The sequence below is a fragment of the Quercus robur genome, chromosome 10 (assembly GCF_932294415.1).
Source record: "Quercus robur chromosome 10, dhQueRobu3.1, whole genome shotgun sequence".
NCBI classification, from domain to species: Eukaryota; Viridiplantae; Streptophyta; class Magnoliopsida; order Fagales; family Fagaceae; genus Quercus; species Quercus robur.
Genome location: NC_065543.1, coordinates 16,294,996 through 16,314,455, shown reverse-complemented (window position 1 = coordinate 16,314,455; position 19,460 = coordinate 16,294,996). Strand labels below are relative to the sequence as shown.

At 34.2% G+C, this 19,460-nt stretch overlaps 3 protein-coding genes and 1 non-coding gene across 5 annotated transcripts; 1 reads left to right on the top strand and 3 right to left on the bottom strand.

The window, feature by feature from the left end:
• The first annotated feature begins 264 nt into the window (after positions 1 to 264).
• Positions 265 to 2,158, top strand: LOC126702764 (U-box domain-containing protein 26-like). The gene has a single exon (XM_050401586.1). The coding sequence runs from the start codon at positions 724 to 726 to the stop codon at positions 1,912 to 1,914; it is 1,191 nt and encodes a 396-aa protein (XP_050257543.1). The 5' UTR covers positions 265 to 723; the 3' UTR covers positions 1,915 to 2,158.
• A 2,778-nt stretch (positions 2,159 to 4,936) lies between these two features.
• LOC126702659 (uncharacterized) lies at positions 4,937 to 11,727 on the bottom strand. The gene is made up of 3 exons (XM_050401463.1): positions 11,275 to 11,727; positions 5,380 to 5,518; positions 4,937 to 5,290 (listed from the first exon to the last, which is right to left on the bottom strand). The coding sequence occupies exons 1-3, from the start codon at positions 11,686 to 11,688 to the stop codon at positions 5,106 to 5,108; spliced, it is 738 nt and encodes a 245-aa protein (XP_050257420.1). The 5' UTR covers positions 11,689 to 11,727; the 3' UTR covers positions 4,937 to 5,105.
• LOC126704481 (U6 spliceosomal RNA) lies at positions 9,436 to 9,538 on the bottom strand. Its single transcript, XR_007648195.1, has one exon. It is a non-coding gene; the product is annotated as a U6 spliceosomal RNA (small nuclear RNA).
• Positions 11,728 to 13,466: 1,739 nt separating the features above from the next.
• Positions 13,467 to 18,955, bottom strand: LOC126702193 (ras-related protein RABC1-like). Of its 2 annotated transcripts, none has more exons than XM_050400849.1 (7): positions 18,815 to 18,955; positions 18,181 to 18,383; positions 17,429 to 17,497; positions 16,654 to 16,719; positions 14,435 to 14,556; positions 14,023 to 14,151; positions 13,467 to 13,858 (listed from the first exon to the last, which is right to left on the bottom strand). In XM_050400849.1, the coding sequence occupies exons 2-7, from the start codon at positions 18,314 to 18,316 to the stop codon at positions 13,751 to 13,753; spliced, it is 630 nt and encodes a 209-aa protein (XP_050256806.1). In that variant the 5' UTR covers positions 18,317 to 18,383; positions 18,815 to 18,955; the 3' UTR covers positions 13,467 to 13,750. The 2 variants fall into 2 exon arrangements, with proteins under 2 accessions (XP_050256806.1, XP_050256807.1); XM_050400850.1 differs by having other exon boundaries at positions 18,181 to 18,345; positions 18,815 to 18,935.
• Positions 18,956 to 19,460: the final 505 nt, after the last annotated feature.

Sequence of the window (19,460 nt, the reverse complement as noted above, 5' to 3'; positions counted from 1 at the left end):
CTAGTCTCATGAACATTGTGACTACCATTCCATTACCCCCCACATCTCTCTCTCATTGGGACACAATTTTCTTTCTTTTTATTTTTCTTTTCAAACTTTTGTGGTGTATTCAAACTTCAAACTTCAAAGACAATTGCAATTATTATTATTATTATTATTATTTTCTTAAGGTGGGTCAGTTTGACTGAATTGATATTATATTGAGAGAGGTGGGGGACCAGTTCCACAATCAAAGTCCTATATCATATTACTTCCACTCTTTCACTAGGATAAGGCCTATTTTTGGTCCTCTCTGCCGTTTGTATGTTGGTGTTCTCATCTGATTCCTCCAACTAAGATTAAACACTTTGCTCATGTGCTGTCTGTCAGTGTGGACTGCAAAAAGCTCACAACACTCTCTCACATTCTGCAAGTGTGGACTCTGTAAGTCCTTTCTACTCATCCTTTTCTCTGCTTCCATTCCTTCACTTCCTTTTATCTTCACACTCTATTTCTTGTATCCTCTCAGAGCTTTGATAACTCAGTTCCATTTATCAATCTTATATGTCATAGGTGCACTCCTAGCACTAGTATCTGATAGGAAAGAACCCATCTCCACCAGAACTGTCATAAAACCCCACATTTTGCATTTTAAGTATATCACAATTTAACCAATTCCTTGTATTCATAAACAAAGGTATTCAAATTCTTTTTGTTCTTGAATCTGCTACTGTTGGTTCTTCCATGAGAGAATCTCACATGTCCATTCCCCACTTGTTTACATGTCCAATTAGTCTAGACTTGTTCAAAGATCCAGTCACTTTATGTACAGGCCAAACCTATGACAGATCAAGCATAGAAAAATGGCTGGCTGCAGGTAATCTCACATGTCCTATCACAATGCAGAAACTCCATGATCCATCCATGGTTCCTAATCACACTCTACGCCATTTGATTGATGAGTGGCTTCATATGGGTGACCAATTTGATCCTGAATACTTGGCAACAATTGATTCTTTAACTGCACTAAAACGCAACCTTGAATCTCATGATGTCACCTTAGAAAACAAGCTCCAAACACTTGAAGAGATACGAAATTTATCTGAGGTACCTTCATCCAGAAATTCATGTTTGATCCAATTACGCTTCTTGCCTCTACTTTTGCATCTAGTTTTTGGAAAAGTAAAAGCCACACTCTCCGAAGGCGAAGATGATTTAAAGTTTGTTGACGTAGCACTTTCTTGTGCTCTAAGATTGCTGCCTCTCGATGAAATGGAGTGTCTGAATATGCTTAAAGAAGAGTCTAAATTAGCATCATTCCTAAATTTATTTGAGCACGGCACTGACACGGTCAAGATAAGCTTGTGTCTTCTTATAGAGGCAATATCATCATCATCGGAGACAAAAGAGCTTTCTGCTATGCTTGGAAAAACCAATGATCTCTTGCATAAAGTGGTTCTTCTTGTTCGCGATGGTTCTGAGGCTGGAATTAGAGCCTTATCGGCTTTATCTTCATTGCAGTCTAATCGAGAGAATTTGGTCAGAGAAGGTGCGATAGATGGACTCATAACCTATATTATGAGTGCTGAAAAAGGTGAAAAAAACTTGGCACCAATGGCAATGGCAACACTAGAGAAGCTTTTAGGACTAGAGACTGCAAAAGAGGAATTAATTAATAACCCAAATGGCATTCATGCTATTGTTAGGATGGTTTTCAGGGTATCGGATCATGAAGGCAGTGAGAATGCAATTAGCTTGCTTATGATCATATGTTATGATTCCTTACAGGCAAGGGAAGAAGCAATTGATGCTGGAATTTTGACTCAGTTACTATTGCTTCTGCAAAGCCAGTGTAATGGTAGGACCAAAACAAAGGCAAGAATGCTGCTCAAGCTGCTTAGATCCAAGTGGGATGAAGATTCTAAAAATGTCTAGATTATATACAGTATGGGATGTCTGATATAGTGCATGTGCGGGGTCATACTTTCTATGTGTGTATTGGCTTCCCTAAAACTTTATATCTGTACAATTCATATATGTTCTCTTATCATAAATTGAAAATTCAGAAACTTTAATGTCAGCATCTACTTTAGTTGGATCCCGATTCATGCCAGTCAAGCCAACTAAAGGGGATGCTTACATTGGCAGATTCTCTCAAAAATTTGAGGAGATTTCATTATATTGCTTGCCATGGTAACAAAACACAGTTCATACTGTGATTTCAGTCCCATATCACTATACTAGAATCTCATTAACGAAATCATGACTCAAAACCCTCAAACATGTACATACTAATACCACAGTAGAATTGTTGTGTTAATAGAAGCATACTACGTTATTACTAGTCTCAATCTTATTGAAATCGTGTGTTAGAAAGGCCAATGAGCAGGTTAGTGATGCTATTAGGAGCCTTCTATGTAGCCTCAAAAGCACATTAATGGGTGTTATTAGCCGTTCGATAGCCTCATTCATGGATTTTATACTTCTTATTGGACAAAATTTATTTCAACCTCATCCCATTTGAAGTTAATCGGATCCATATGTCATACCCTGCGTGAAATAATATTAAAAGGCATCCTTATCCTTCTTTTTTAGAGATTGATTGGAGTTTGGACTTTGAAAAGCCGCATGATCATCATTTTGGGAGTTGCAAGTTGCAACTAATCAGCTAACTCAGTAATTTATGTCTCATGTCATCTCAAATTGAATGATCACTAGTGGTGGTAACTCTGTAACATATTTTTTTTCCCCGAGTGTATCAAGTATTCATCCATGCATTTGTGCCCCTAAACAGTATGAGAACCGTAAGGAACAATCTTAATTCAATCATTCTAGAAATTGAGTGAAAAATAAAAAGTTTAACTTGTATAAAAACTAAACTGACCAAAGCTACAACCCTTATTTAAGAATCTTATTTCAATAATTTTTTCCATCATGTACTCATTCATGTACAGGTATATGATATTACATTGCACGACCTCAGGGATGCTCACTATCACAGATGTCTAGTCAAGAGAGCAAGGCACTTTTAAGTGCATGCAACCCATTGCTGGGAAGAAGTTTCTTCTTGTCTGTTAGGGATGTCAATTTTCTGGATAAAACCATATTGGAAACAGCATCTAGTTGATTGGACTTTCGGATCGTATGGATATTTGCTTGTCTTTTGATATCTCCAACACAAAAAAAAAAAAAAGAAAAAAAAAAGAAAAAAGATTTAACAAAGTGAAACGGTATAATTTAAGAAAGCATAAAAGGAATGAAATGGAAAATTTTAAAAAGGCAACAGTTGAACCAAATGATTTAGGTTGGACAAACTAAAAAAACTGCAAACAAAATAGGATAGGATATGATGTTGATAACGTGGTGCAACAGGAGTTTTACAAAATTTACTGTAAAGCCTTCATTATGTGTATAGATGCACACGCACGCTTGCACGCAGACACACATAAAAAGTGGTCAATTTGCTTTGCTTGTTTTGTTAATTACCATTACCAAGCCATATTCCAGTGCGCACATGGTTTCACATTGATCCATTTGGAGCAGAATTCGGGGCATACCAAACTAAACTGAAGAATGTTTTTTGAGAGGACCCACAAACGGCTATACAAGTCAATGATAATTTGTGATTGTTCTTTATACCTTTTCAGAACTGAGAATAGGCATGCACTCAAGTATTGCAATAGTCCATATTTTCGGCAAAATGACACAATCTCTACTTTTGCCCAAGAACAAGGTAAAAAAGTCTGAAGAAAATTGGCACTACCACAGTGGGGATATGTTACAGTACCAAACAGCCGTCACAACCTTTTGATTGGGTCAAAAGTGAAAGGCCACTCTCTCTTTTGTTCAGTCAATTCCTACATGAATAATGTTTGATACGTAAGCTTGAATAGTTCGTTTAGCTGCGCTAATCTCTACCAACACAGTAACACTTTTATCACATATGGAAATTATGAAAAAGGGACCAATTTGAAGCAAACTTTTTGGATTGTGGATTAATAAATGAAGTGCCAGAATTGAACAGGCATTGGTCATTGTATGAGATATACATGAAAAACTTTGATACAACAGTGATTTTACACTTACGATTATTCAAAAGCAGTTAGGTAAAGATTATATTGAGACGCACGGATTAGTGAAGCCCTGGTCATATTAGTGACAACTGACAACACTACCACACGCAAAATTATAGAAAACAATTGGTTTTGCATTGAAACATCAGACATCAGATTCATTTTGTCGTCAGAATATTGGACTATCAATAATAATTGATAAAGACAATTGGAAAACCAACACATGCCAACCTTCCCCACCCAATTAAAGAGATGAAGTGTGAAAAGGAGCAAATGGATTTTGATATAATAATACAAAACTTATACAATAGAGCATATTTATAGAGAGCCTAATCTAACCATCTTCTTTGTCTTCAAATCCTAGTAAGACTAGGTTGCTTGATTTGCAAGTACAAGTTTAGGCTTTACAACACGTTTGGGCTCAATGGGTCCCATGACATATATGTAACTAGGAAAAAGGAAAAAAGAACAAGAAAAAAAAGGTGAGATTTTGATTTTTTTTTTTCTTTGTTTGGGAGATTATAAAGGAATAACCCGAATTATAAGTTGGTAAAGATGGTGAATAATGATCAAAGAGAGACTAGGTTAAGAAATCTTCTACCTAAAATTTTTCCTTTCATTATTGGCTTGAAGAAGGGAAAACCTTCTAGTAGTGTACTAATTAGACTTCAATGTCAAATTCACCTATGAACGTGCTATTAACAAATGTAGGTAGACAACTATAGGCATGGACTAAGTAATATTAGACAAAGAAAAAGAGCACAGACCGAAAAAGAAGGAATCAAAAATGTCTTTGGCTACCAACATAGTAAAAACCTTATACCACACTCCACCCACATCCCCCAAACCAAGAAAAAGAATGGAGGAAAATGAAAGAACATACATTTCAGCAAGATCCATAATTCCCATATCCCATTTTTTCACTGTAATAATTTATCAAGGTAATACAATATTAATAATCATCTGCTAGTAAAAGTGACCAAAAGAACCCAAAGGTGGCCACGACAGTATGTCCTAGTTGATAACAAGTTGTATAGGATATAATAGAGGTTCCTAGGAAAGACTGATGAAGTGTTGCAATGAACTGACCAAACTTGGAGGCCAATGCTTTGTTTCTTTTACATATGAGAGATCTGTATAGTGAGGATCAAGCAGAGTTGCAATAGTGAATTGGTTTTCAGCTAACAGTAGAGCATGCTTGTCCACATATAAGGCTGCTGCTAGAGCAGCATGAACTTCTGCAGATTAACCCAGCAAACATTGGAATACTTAAAAAAGAATTGACCAAAATTGTTTCTCCTCACATATTTCAGGAATTTAGAAATACCTGGATATCCCTTCAGAGATATGGACACATCCTCCATTTCTGCAATTGCCTCATCTCTGTCACCAACCTCGTACAAGGCCAATGCTCTTCCAACTCTTGCGTAGTCTGAGAAGGCGAAGTCTTTGTATTTCTCAACCACCTGAAGTGACATATAGAAGTGATGTCAATTGTGAAAATTCTTGCACCTCTGCTGTATAATTACCGGGGTAAAGTAAAATAATTTTCCAATACACTTCAATTTTTAAAATTTGCCTCAGTTTTTAAGGGCTAGTCATACAGAAACTACATATCTGACAGAGACTACATATTTGACCTACTAATGTCATAATTATATGATTCTAATAAAACAAGCACATATCAACCACAACAATGCACTATAAATAATGGTGTACAGCAGCAGAGCCACTAGAATTTAATATCAGCAATTCCTCTATTACAGATACATACAGTCATGTGTGCAGTGGCTTAAATAGTAAGACAATTATGGCTTGTGGCAAAAATTATTACCAGTTTAATTATGCAAATCTTGAGGTAAGTGAAGGTTTTTTTTTGAGTGTCCAATCAAGTTTTGCACAACAGAAGCGTTGTGTTTACAGGTGTTCAACAGTTTCAAGAGAAGTGACCCACAAACAATAAAGATTAACATGCTTTGCATGTGTAACACCAATAGTTTGATAAAAATCCTCTCTAAAGCAAGCAATTCCAAAGAACCACCACAGGACACAGAATAGAAGAACCAAAAGAATTATTTCATCAAACAAAATTGATACCATGTAAGCATGAGTAATTCAGGCCTACAGAGATATGGTTGAGCTAAAGGTGTCATTATTCACAATATTAGTCCTAAAAGCTAATTTTACAAAACAATTTGTGGCTATTATGCACAAGCCACCATGTGTGACCGGGCTTCTCAATATCAACAAGCCCATGAGAACTCGAATGATGCATCAAGACAATGGAGATTCCTATGGAACCCAAGTCCCAATTGGTGCGTTTCTATGTCAAAAACCCTGAATTACATGGCAAGACCAACATATTGAAGACAAGTCCGCAAGCAATATCTGCTCTATTTCAACTTTCTTCTTTTATAATTAGCAATGAATGCACATGTTGGTACACAGTAAGGATGCCATATTCACTTCTTGGTGCCACATCAGAAAGCTTTATATCTGTGCCTGGGTGATAATAGTCAGCAGCACTATCAGTTTGAGCCTATCAAATTCAGATGTGGAAAAATCCATAAAGGTGTGACGACGGGGACTCTTAAACTTGAGTTGGGGAGCTACAATTTTTAGATGCGCTTGCAACCAAGAGTTGCATAAGCAAAAGTCTTTTGGCTAAAAATTGCAAAAAACGGAGTTTATCGTTATTGTAGGTACTGTTCAAAGTTATTTGGCAAAATAAGGAAAGAGACTGAACTTCGGCAACGGTGTTGCTGAAATTGCAAGAAAAAGTACAATGTGTCAGGAGAGAGAAAATTGAATTTCGGTAATGAGATTACCGAAATTACCGAAATTCTTATCCTGCCTGCACTGCCCAAAATGGAAACCAATTGTGGCAATGACATTGTCGAAAATGGGAAAAAAAAAAAAAGAATTGTGGCAACTAAGTTGCCAAAAATGGAGGGGAAAAAAAAAGATGCTACGTTCACAACATTTTTCATAACAAATTACAGGTGGTTAGTTGTTACTGATTCAAATTTGAACCTAACACTAAGGTTACTTTTTGCCCCAATAATAACAATCAATAACAACCTGCTACTTAGGATTTATTGTAAAAATATTGTGAAAATATTGTGGACGTATCATTTCTAAAAAAAATTGTGGTGCCAAAAAAAAAAAAAAAGTGGCAAATTGTTTTGTGGCAATGGCATTGCCGAAATAGAGGGAAAAAAAACAATTTGCCACTTTTTTTTTTCCTTCTATTTCGGCACCACAATTTTTTTTAGAAATGATACGTCCACAACATTTTTACAACAAATCCTAAGTAGCAGGTTGTTACTGATTATTATTATTGGGGCAAAAAAGTAATCTTAGTGTTAGATTCAAATTTGAACCAATGACAACTAACCACCTGTAATTTGTTGTGAAAAATGTTATAGACTTAGCATCTTTTTTTTTTTTTTTCCCTCCATTTTCGGCAACTTAGTTGCCACAAATTTTTTTTTTTTTTTTTTCCTCCTATTTTCAGCAATGCCATTGCCACAATTGGTTTCCATTTTGGGCAATGCGGGCAAAACAAAAATTTCGGTAATCTCATACCAAAATTCAATTCTCTCTCCCCTGACACACTGTACTTTTTCTTGCAATTTCGGCAACACCGTTATCGAAATTCAGTCTTTCTTCTCATTTTGCCAAATAACTTTGAACAGTACCTATAACAACAATTAACAATAAACTCTGTTTTTTGCAATTTTTAACCAAAAGACTCCGCAAAGCACCATAGCAAAAAGCTAAGAACATGGAACCCAAGAAAAGACCTGATTTAAATCTGAAGAAAATGTATTATATGAGCTACATAATCAAGAACTGACACAGGTGATAGATTATGATCCTATCCTCATGGAAAAATGGAGTATACAACTTTCTAACTCACCCCGAGGAAATTTATCATCCAATTTCCAGGGACACGTTTGATATTGTTTCACATAGAATGTCAACAGAGTTTCATTATCCAGTCATAAAGATCCATACCCAACTTTGCAAATACTTACTTAATCGTTCTTACGTAAATAAGTGGCATTTCTGAGGAAGTACTTATTAGTTACTTTGTTATAAAATTTTAACATACTACAATATCAAATTATTGAAGAAATGTCATCAAACCAATTATAGCTATGTGCTTATCTGTTTTTCACACCAGCACTTATATTTAATCTTCCCAGCATTAGACAGGTACTTTTTATTAGTTATGTACATTATTTGCAAGGTAAATGCCATACTATCTAGAGAACTTAAATATTGTTACAAATTACTTAACAAGAATCCTGGCAAAAATATCTTCTTCAACATGGCTTTCAATTGAAATTTTGGAAATTGCTGCACTATGTATACATGCTGTTACTCATAATCCTTAGTTTCCATAGGGTAGATATGGTTTTCATATACTAAAAGCCAATAAGTCACAAGTATTATGTTCATGGCAAAAAGGAAAACTGTTTCTTGCAATTTCAATCTGACTTTACATAAGGAAAGAAAATTTCCTGGTCTTTAGACGTCATTGTCTGCGTACCGCATTTGATTACCCTTGAAGTAACATATCAACATCATTGTCCTAATAATACATGCTGTATTGGATGACATTAACAACCACCATTTCAAATTTTTATTTCTACTAAAACAAATAGAATCTTACTGAATGAAAAAAAATAGTGTAAAACACAAAAACAGCCAGAAGAAAATGCATAAGAAAAATTAACATCTAGCTTTTTGAATAATGTCATCAGATTGGGGCACTCACTGCTATTCTCAAGAAAGAGAAGGTGATCAAATGCTTTTAAAAAATTGTGCTGGAAAAACTTCCACAATGCTCTTCGTATCTATTAAAGCTACGAATCGACTATGCTGCACATATTCATGGATGTCTTGAACCATGTAATAGGTGAGAGTGGGGTGAGTTTTTATAAGTCAGTAACATCCCCCCAGCCCATCCCACAATTAAAAATGAAAGGAACAATGGGGGTCAATTAACATATTGGTGGTTATGGGTTATCCTGATATGAACAATCATTGGATATTAATGACAAACATAGATATTATGAAATGGTTATTTAACAATGTTACATGATGTATAATGATCTTGGGCTTATATTATGAACTACTTTGTTGTAAACATGATGCTAACTGATAGATACATTGAATGTATATGCACATAAACATGAAACACACCCACACAAATATCAACATTATAGATTTTTAAAAGAACTAGTAGCTTGCTAGTTGCTTCCATTTCAGTGCAAGAAAACCATATCAGAAAAATGGGGTGAGAGATGCCTTTAAAATTCCCTTTTTATTTTTTTATTTTATATATATATATATATATATATATATAGAACTTTTGAAAATGGACTATTTCTCAATTTATGTGTGTCATCCATCAGCAGGGGCCATGCTAATCTACTATGTATTGTTCCAATTTTATCAGATGTCCTCGAAGGAACTTTAAAATGCCCAAATTTATAAGTGCTTTATAACAGGTATGCCAGAGCAACTATTACTTATGATCAACAGTTTCATATGTTGCTCTGTCTTCAAAGAACATATCTTTTTTATACTATAGTGCAGGTATAGCTCAATTGGAACAATGGATTGGACTCTTCCAAACATGTGGAGACACCGTTTCATTCTCAACCCCAAAGGTCACAGCAAACGTGCTGCTTGTATAAATGATCATCTGGTCTTAAGAGAATGTCAAAATAAACACCATTTTTTCAACTAATACCGCCAAACCTTAGAACCAAAATTTGGGTTCAGCTATGGATCCTTGACAAACTAATCATGATCAGCCACATGTACTCTTTTTTGTCATTCTATGTTATCTCTATCTGAATCCATATTATCTATTACCTCTTTAATTACCATTTATTGTTTTTACTACTTCTAGTAACATTATTGTAGGTCTTCCTGGACCTTTTCCTATACCCTCGACTTGAAACAACTTGATCTTCCTCACTAGTGCATTAATCCCTCTCATCTACACAGGAAAAACCCATCTCAATGACTCTCCCTTATCTTTTAATGAATAATACCTTTAAGCAAATTTCCTCATTCACTTATCCATCTTAACATTCTAATTTCAAATATACTTAATTTATGAAAATGTTGCTTCTTAACAGCTCAACATTCAGTACTACAAAGCAAAACTGGTCCTATAACAGTCTTACTTAATAAGTCTTCTACAACCGCACAATACTTTTGATGCGTTTCTCTACTTTGTCCATTCTGCTCTTATCTTATGATTCACACCATCTTCAATCTATGATTAACCCTACCCAATTTTCCTTTTTATCTTTTCATGTATTCCATAATTTATACTATGTATATTCAATTTTTCAAAATATCTCACTTATCCACTAATTAGTTTCCTGCAAGCACACACTATGTATTCTCCTCCTAGTCATGATATCTACCATCTCCATTAGTTTTCCCCTTTAAACACCCTATATTCTATCTTCCTATATGAATTTTTTTCTCATGGACTCACTTATTTACCCACACCTGTCTATCAAAATGTGGGAACTCTAGCCTATTTTTCACTACACTGTAGCACCAATATAACGTACTGCTTACAAGGAACGCCCTAGTAATCCTTACCCACTTTCACTGCACTTGGATTCCAATGCAGCACGCTGCTAGTAGGGGACACCCAACATGTATCTGTACTAAATCCATTCATAATAAAGTGACTAAATTTCATGTTAGCCGTCAACCTACGGCAAGCCTTCTCTTGGGAGCAGCACATACAGAGAGAGGCAGAGTTCATTTTTTCAAGTAACATCTTGGGAAAGTAATCCAATAGTCAGCAGTAGCACCACTAAAACCAAAAGGGAACAACGACCCAACAAAGACCTTCTGAAGTACACCCATGATAAGAAGTTTTTTCATGCACTAAACAAATTCACACAATTTGGAGAACAATAGCACATATATTTCTGATTTCTCTTAGAACTCAAAACAATGCTTTAAACATAATCAAGCCAACATTTGTTTATTCTTGACTTTCAATTTGAATCATGCTAATTGTATAAGACTACAATAATGTCTCATTGTAAAAAAATCTTTTCAGAAAAATAGAGTCCACAAACTGTTTCCTTTTTCTTATCTGAATTCTGAGCAACCAAAGAGAACCCAGAAACGAAAACAAAGAGTGTAAGTAAGGTGAAGGCCTGAAGATTACCTGAGTAAAATATTGAAGAGCCTGGTTAAAGTCACCTTGTGCCTGTAACTCTCTCCCTTTGTCCAACAACTCCACAGCTTCTGAAACTCTGCGAGAAATGGTGGCACTAGCTTTTCTCTCTTCAGGACTCACAGGTTCAAAGGTGGCGAGAGCAGAATAATTTAGAGAAGTGGGTTTTTGAGCTGTGTGTGCGTTACTATTACTAGGACTAGGTGGAGGAGTAAAAAGAAGAAAAGTAGTAGGAATCAAAGGGAGAGAGAAGAGGAAGAAGCGCCTATTGGTGTTGGGTTGTAATGGGGTTTTGGAGATGGGTACCTTTACTTGTATGGGTTTAGCTTTTGAGTTAAGGTTGTTGGAGTTTCGAAGTGAAGAAGAAGGAAGAAGATGGGAAATGGATGCTTTAGAAGCACCCATGTTTGTTTGGTTACTTTTGGTGCCAAAACCTTCTTGCTTTTATTGTTTTTAACTTCTTCTTCTTCTTTTTTTATTCTTAATTTTTCTCATTACTCCTTCCTATTTTTATTTTTTGTTGGCAAAGCCAAGTGACAAGTGGCTTTTTTTTTTTTTTTTTGTGGGTTTATGAGAGTTGTGATTTGAAGTAATTTATCAATTTTTATTTATTTATTTTAGATTGGTAAAAAAAAAGAAAAAAAAATTGACGTTTTAGATGTAAATAAAAGTTTGTTTTAACTTTGAATTAATTTTATTTTTTATTTTACTTATATCAAAATTGAACTGAATATTCCATATAAAAAAAAAAATTGAACCAAATACTTAAGAAAGTTTGAGTCGCACTTATATCAAAGTTAAATCAAAATCTAATTAGTAATCTATTTAAGATACAAAGAGTTTTGTAACTTAATGATATTATGAGTATCCTCGACGAAGAGAATAAAGGTTTGATATCTCGTTCCAACTTGTAACAATTATTTTAAGAAAATACGTCTTAATTTTGACACATGAGTCCAGACCAAAAAAAAAAGTTTATATATATATTGCATGAGCCCTATTATTTACCTTCTTTTTTATGATAAAAAAAAATGCATGATTTCATTAAACATACAAACCAAAAACATTCTTCCATCCTTCCTAAACTCTTTTAAATCCGAAGAAGGGAGGGAAAACCTATTACAACAGATATAAGACCTATTTGCAAAAGCAACTTAGCAAGGGCATGAACACTATTTGCATCTCATAACCCAACTAAAATGCATAGAAATCAAAACAGCGGCTAAGTTCTACAGCATTACTCAACATAGTAGAAATATACCAATCAACATTGGGCAAGCTTAAAATTCAAAGCATTAAAACAACTTTTAGCATTGCCTCCATAATGATCTTATGCCAGAGAATAATAGTATATGCCACTTAGCCCATGCATATGGGATACCATCATTCACTAGTGGGGTTTGGCATTGCATATTTGCATCATAACCGAGTCTTTTAATGCTTCATTTTTTTCAACAAAAAATATATTTGCAAATAATTCATATTTTGTATATCATATTTTGAAAAATAAACTATTTTCTTATGTTGATTCTCCTAAAAATGAGTTAAAAAAATATTTTTTGTTTGGCTTCTGCAAAAAAATATTTATATTTCTTGTAGTTCCAAATAATTTTCCCAACAAAACCATCATTCACAAAAGTGAACACATACCCTAAATGAGAATAAATTTCTATGGTTTGGATGGAAAGACAAGCTTCAAATTTTGGAATTTATGCAAATAAATCATGTGGTATGTGATTGGTTTGAGCTAAATAGTCCTTTGAAAAAGGGTCAACGACTTAACTGTTGATCAATGGCCGTCAATCATAGGTCTATGGAGAGAGGGGGGAGCACAGAGATAATAGTAGCTAATTTTTTTGTAACATGAACTTTATTTGTGATAGCACGTCAAGTATGCAACGTTCTTGAAACATTTTATGCTTTGGAAACTGTTTTCTACTACATAATGAGCTTGTTATACATTAAGCTGCATTTTTGGCCCTCTCAAACATCAGAAAATGTGGATGGTTAAACAAGGGACTGCACTAGTCCAATATGGCTACGGCACTCTCGCCAATTGCAATGGTAACTTCGTTTTCACTCGACATATATTGTTAGCATTTGCCAATAAGTTGGCCAACATTTTGTACAAATGAGGCACCCAACATTCTACATGAATAAAAAAAATAAAAAAGTCATACAGCTTGAAACATGGAACAAGTATCATCAACTGAAATTACGACATTTTTGTACAAATCATATAGAATCAAATTGTTGTATCATATCAGCGTTTCTTCCCAGGCCTAAACTTCATAATATACTTCAATAAAAGATTATATCCATTGCACAAGGCTCCACCCGTGTTTGTGACTAATATCAAACATAATTATAATAATTTTTTTTTTTATAAAAAATCTTCAATGATTTGGAATGGAACCAAGGTACTGGTTAGACATCCAGGAATTGGATGAGACACATTGAATCAGCATCAGCAGCAACTGCTTGTTGATGCATCAAGCTGTGGTGCCTTCTCTTTAAAGATGTTCTTTTTCACCCCTTTAGAGCCCTCAGCTATGAGGCTAGGTGTATCCAATATCTGCATATGATTGCAATCATTACTCATGCTGTAATTTGTTTGTTGACCAGATAATTCGTAAATATACACAATCATATACTAAAGTTAAACAATAAACTAGCTTGACAACCTTTTTTTTTTTTTTTACAAGTACCAAGTTAAAAGGAGTTTATCGACAACCATACCTTTAAAACAAGCTCTTCAAAACACTGCTGTACATTAACTCGAGTTTTAGCACTGCATTCAATAAATAGACATCCATATTCCCTAGCAAAGTTTATTCCCTCTTTCTTTGTTACAACTCTGTCGCTTTCCTGGAAAATAAAAAATGAGCCACATATGAATGAAACCCTCAAATGTGCATCAAATTCAGTGTTCTTTTCGTTTTAGTTATATATTTTCTTGGCTCAGGTATGGGAGTAGTTTTTCCCTGCCACCGTTTCATACGAAGACCATTGGCTACTTTTCCTGCCATATCTTGTTTGGGATATCCATCCACAGTCCACACACTAAAGTTGAGAGAGAGAGAGAGAGAATATTTGAAATGTAAAAATAAGATAAAGAACACTTGAATCTGTAAATCTCCTTTAAAAATACCTTATCAACTTTGTTTCCAACAAGCATCTTGATGCAGTCTTGGTTTGTTGAGTAGAGGTCTACTTCCTTGGCCCACACCTCAGAGAGGTTTGTAAATGTTTCTCGCCTTGTTACATCATAAACTGTTGCGCTCACAAAACCAGATCAACAATTAGAAATAATAATTTTAGGTTTATACGATAAAAAATTGTCCCATAACAAAGTATTGCCATCACTTGATCATTGTTTTCCTTTTCAAGAGAAAACTATTTCCGCCACTTAATCATGAGATGTCAATATGATAGCTGAGCAGGGCACCATGTGACCCCTTATTGTGTATTTGAAATTTTGTTATAGTGGAGGCAATCACAAATATAAATTTTTATTTTTTTTAAACAGGCTGGTTCAAAAAATGAGCATGGACTGATTAACTATATACTGATAGGAAAGACCTAAATTAAAAACATGAAATCTTAAGTTTACAGCAGAATGCTAATTGTTTTTTGTAAGGTAATAAAAACTTTATTAATCAAAATATCTGCAAGTACACTGGGAGTATACCAACAGAACATTATGGTTCAGCTATCTACAATATGCTCATTGTTGCCAATGAACAATATATAAAGGATAAATTGTGCTATCTACAATATGATCTCGACTAAGGAAATACACTTCCATTCATGAAGCTAAGTGTTTCAATTTCCATGTAACAAACCCAACTATAACTAGAGAATCAATTCAATTATTCTTTAGAACTTCATATTCTTCCTACTCTATTCCCAAATATGGCTATCTGTTGAAATGAGGGTACAAAATTATTTATATCAACAATTCCTGGAACAATCAGCAAAACAAGTTCATGTATATAACTTAGAACTCGAAGTAAAATTTAGCAAATAGATCTGAAAATCTTGGTTTCAGCATAAATTTTACACAAATTGCATGAAATTCACCTATAATGTGACCCCAGTAGAAAAAACTGTAATCCCCTAATTTTGCAGCAAGCATATTTAGATTCAAGCACAACCCTTCAGAATCCATCTTAATCACTCCATCAAAAGAAAAATCAATCCATGGTCAAATTTGTGTAAGAACTCAATATAATTTTGTAGTAAAAAACTACTTTAAAAATAAAAAAATAAAAAATAAAAATAAAAGCTATACAACCCAACTCCATGGAACCCATCAATTGAATAGAACAAGGGAAGGTAACCATTGGACTCAAGGAGGCAATAGAAAACAAATCCTACATAGGGAAATGCTTCAATTTAGAGAGTGGCAAATTCAGAACCCTCAAAAGTCCACCCATCCACTCTTCAGACAACCACTATCCTATAAAATAATCACAATATCATGGTTTACTAGTGTGTTTGGCATCAGCTTCAGCTTTTATTTTTTATGTACAGCTTTTTAAAACCCCACTTTTCCCTACTTTTATCACTTTTTTCCAAAGTACAAGTATACTTTAGCACACTTGCAGCAAAAAATTTTCAGCAAAAGCTAATTAAGCCACTATTCTATTAAATAATCACAACAGCATCAAGCATCCAATATCCATGACAAATCAACTTCATCAATCAACATAAGAAAAGGTGGAGCCAATTGGCACAAAGTGAGATATAAGGAACCAATCACAACTCCCATGTAACTCAAGATTTAAGATCTAAATCTTCTGGAATCTCTTTCCTGCCTCTGCTAACATTCCTCATCCACACATTTTACCTTCCTAGAGTAATTCCACATGAATTTCTTTCCATGTGGTATAGCAACTACTACCCAAACTTCCTTGATACATAGTAGATTGTCTTGAGACCTTTGCTAAGGCAGCTACTTTTCAACATTTTTGGGATTTCTGGTTTTATTATTTTATCCAACAGGGCAGTGCCACACCCTCAGGAGCCTAGACATCATATTACAATTTTATATGCAAGTGTTGCTTCAAACTGTTGGTCCCTAGAAGTTGACTTCCTCACTATCCAAGGCACCAAAACAACATGGACACATCACAGTTTAAGGGAATTTGTAGTATTTAAATCTTAGATTACTGTAAACAAGTAATAGCGTTTTTAGTCTTTTTTCAAATACACAGAAGCCACTGCAGTCTAACTTTTAAGTTTTAAATGCAACATCCTGTTCACTAATTTTTGATGAGCCATTACCAGGAAACTTTTCTGTATGAAGCTAACAAGAAAGTTGGAAGTGAAATAGAATATAGAAGCTAGGGTGAAAGTAATAGTTACCCATAATGATCCCTTGTGCGCCTCTGTAATATGAACTTGTCAATGTCCTGAATCTTTCCTGACCAGCTGTGCAAATAAACAAAGTGATGAGCCAAATTCTTTCCAAAAGGTCTAGTATAAAGGAAAAAAACATAATATAAGAATATCTTATCCTACCTAGCAGACCAGCAAAGTGGTCCTATTAGTAATGAGACTAGTAGTTGAGTTCTGATGATAGTGATGTGCATAATACAATTATATATATCTGACCTTAAGGCCAGAAACTAATAATCTGGTTAGAAGGACAAGCAAAATGATGCAAGAGGATGATCCTTTTTTTAATAAGTCGATCTAATAATTACCTGCAACTACTTTAAGTTAGACTCACTTGTTCATGCAGATGATAATTCAAATCACATAATATTTGGAGATAAAAATGTGAAGGATTCTCAAAGTACAGCATCTGATCAGCCCCCCATGTCAATGTCAACGTAATACACAAACTGATAACTGGCAATTCATTTTCATTATATTTATGTCTTCACAGAGTACAAAGTTAGCCATGTGGCAAATGCATTTTAATTCATTGCTGTACAACAGGATCAACCAGGGTTGGCAGAAACTGAACTCAGGTTGGGGTACTTGGCTAAATTGTAAACACAACTGCTCAACCATACGCACATATGAATACACACAAACATGTGTGTGCTTGTGTAACATAAACTAAATCGTTGGTCTTAGCAAAATAAATAAATAGATAGACAAATAACAATGCACATCACACTTTTGGACTTACCTGTATCCCAGATTGCAAGCTTCAGTTTCTTTCCACCAGCATCAACATATTTCACCTTGAAATCAACACCTGCATAAGAAAGCATAGAACACTCATAAATGAAGACATAAAGTAGAAGAAATCATCAAACTAACTGGATTTTTTACAATAATGATTTTGATAGTCATAAGATAACATGATGTAATAGTAATGTTCTCACATAAGCAGAAATTATTAGCTGAGAATTGAGAAAAAAATAAAATAAAATGTGGTTTGATGATTAAATTCTGGACCATTAACCATGATGTATTCAATTCCAATCAATAGAAAACTGGATACTCTGTCAAACACAGTCCATTTTTATTGATCAGAAACGAAATTATTATAAAAACTGCTAAAATTGATGACATTGGGGCACATTATTCCAGCTCAACTTAATTTGCGCAGAGAAAATTTTATTTATGCATTAGAAAGAAGAAGTTCTCTGTGTTGTCTTTGGTCAATTATACATGTAGCAGAAGGAACTAATTAAAAATTTTAATCAAAACTTAGTAAACCAAAACTATCATCCAACCGAGCCTATACAAACTATTTGCATTAGTTGTTTAACATTTCATGGTTCTTCACACCAATACAATCAAGCAAAAGAATACATTAGTTCCATTTACGCATCAAAATGACATATATTCTTATTCCATTCCAATAAATGAGCATACATGTTGAAAGTATCAAAATTGAAACCTTGGCTAGTGCATATGAGTAGAAACACTCACCAATTGTGGGTGATAGATCTTCAAAGTCATCAGACGTAAAACTCAAAAGGAGACTACTCTTCCCAACCCCCGAGTCCCCAATCATCAACAACTTGAACAAGTAATCAAACTCCGGCTGATTCGAAGACGACCCCATTGAAGCTCAACTGATATAACCACCAATTTCTTTCCAAAAAACACAACCAACCAGCAATAGTGTGTGCCTAATCAAAAACCCAATTACATAACATTGATACACAGAGAAAAATAAGCTAAAACCCAGTTGAACAATAACATTGATACGAAGAGTAAAATCATGAATAAGCTAAAACAACAAAAAATCAGTAATGGGATTTACATTAAAGTATTGATAAAACTCCAACACATTCATATTGCTAAAAAAAAAAAAAACAATGGGAATCAAAGTTCACATATATTCATACATACCCATCAAAGTTATGGCATCAAAACATTCAAAATTGCATCAATCACTTAAAAAAGATAAACATGAAAACACAATTTCAAGGAATTCAAATCTATATATATATTGTTCCATAATTCAATGCAGCACGCAACACTTTTTGATAACGAAGATCCCACATGTATACATACATAGATACATGAATAAATACAGGCAAAAATGAATTTGTAATACCTGGAATTATGAAGAAACCAAAAAAAATCTGAGAGAGAGAGAGACCCTTCCAGTTTCAGGAGAGATCGGTATGTTTTCTTTGTTTGTGAGGAATAGAAAGACAAATATTATTATATTACCCCTACAGGAGAAGTAATAAACTGCTGGTAATAAAAGAAAAAAAACCAAATATATGGGGGTATAAATGGAATTTAAATTGAATTTCCGGGTTATCCACCGGCTTTGCCCACCCAGTTGTCCTCAACTTCAAGTACTCCGGACTCCAAAGTCAACTTTTTTATAATAAAATAATAAATATAATTAAATTAGGGAAAATTAACATTTTTTTAATCATAAACTTTCACTCATTTGATCAATTGATACCCTAATTTGAAGGAATTATATCAATGTGTACTCACACTTTTCATCTAGTTTAACACTTAATTTAGATTGTAAGGGTTTAAATAAAATTTTTATTTATTTTAAATTAGGGCTTCAATTGAGCAAATTAATAGTTTGAAAAATATTGTAAAGGGGTGAAAGTTTAATTTTTAATTTTTCTATTATTATTATTATTATTATTGTGGGGGACAAAAACTGGCTCGAGGTGAGATCCCGCGTGGGTCCATGGGGTAAAGTTTAATTGACCGACACAATCTATTTATAA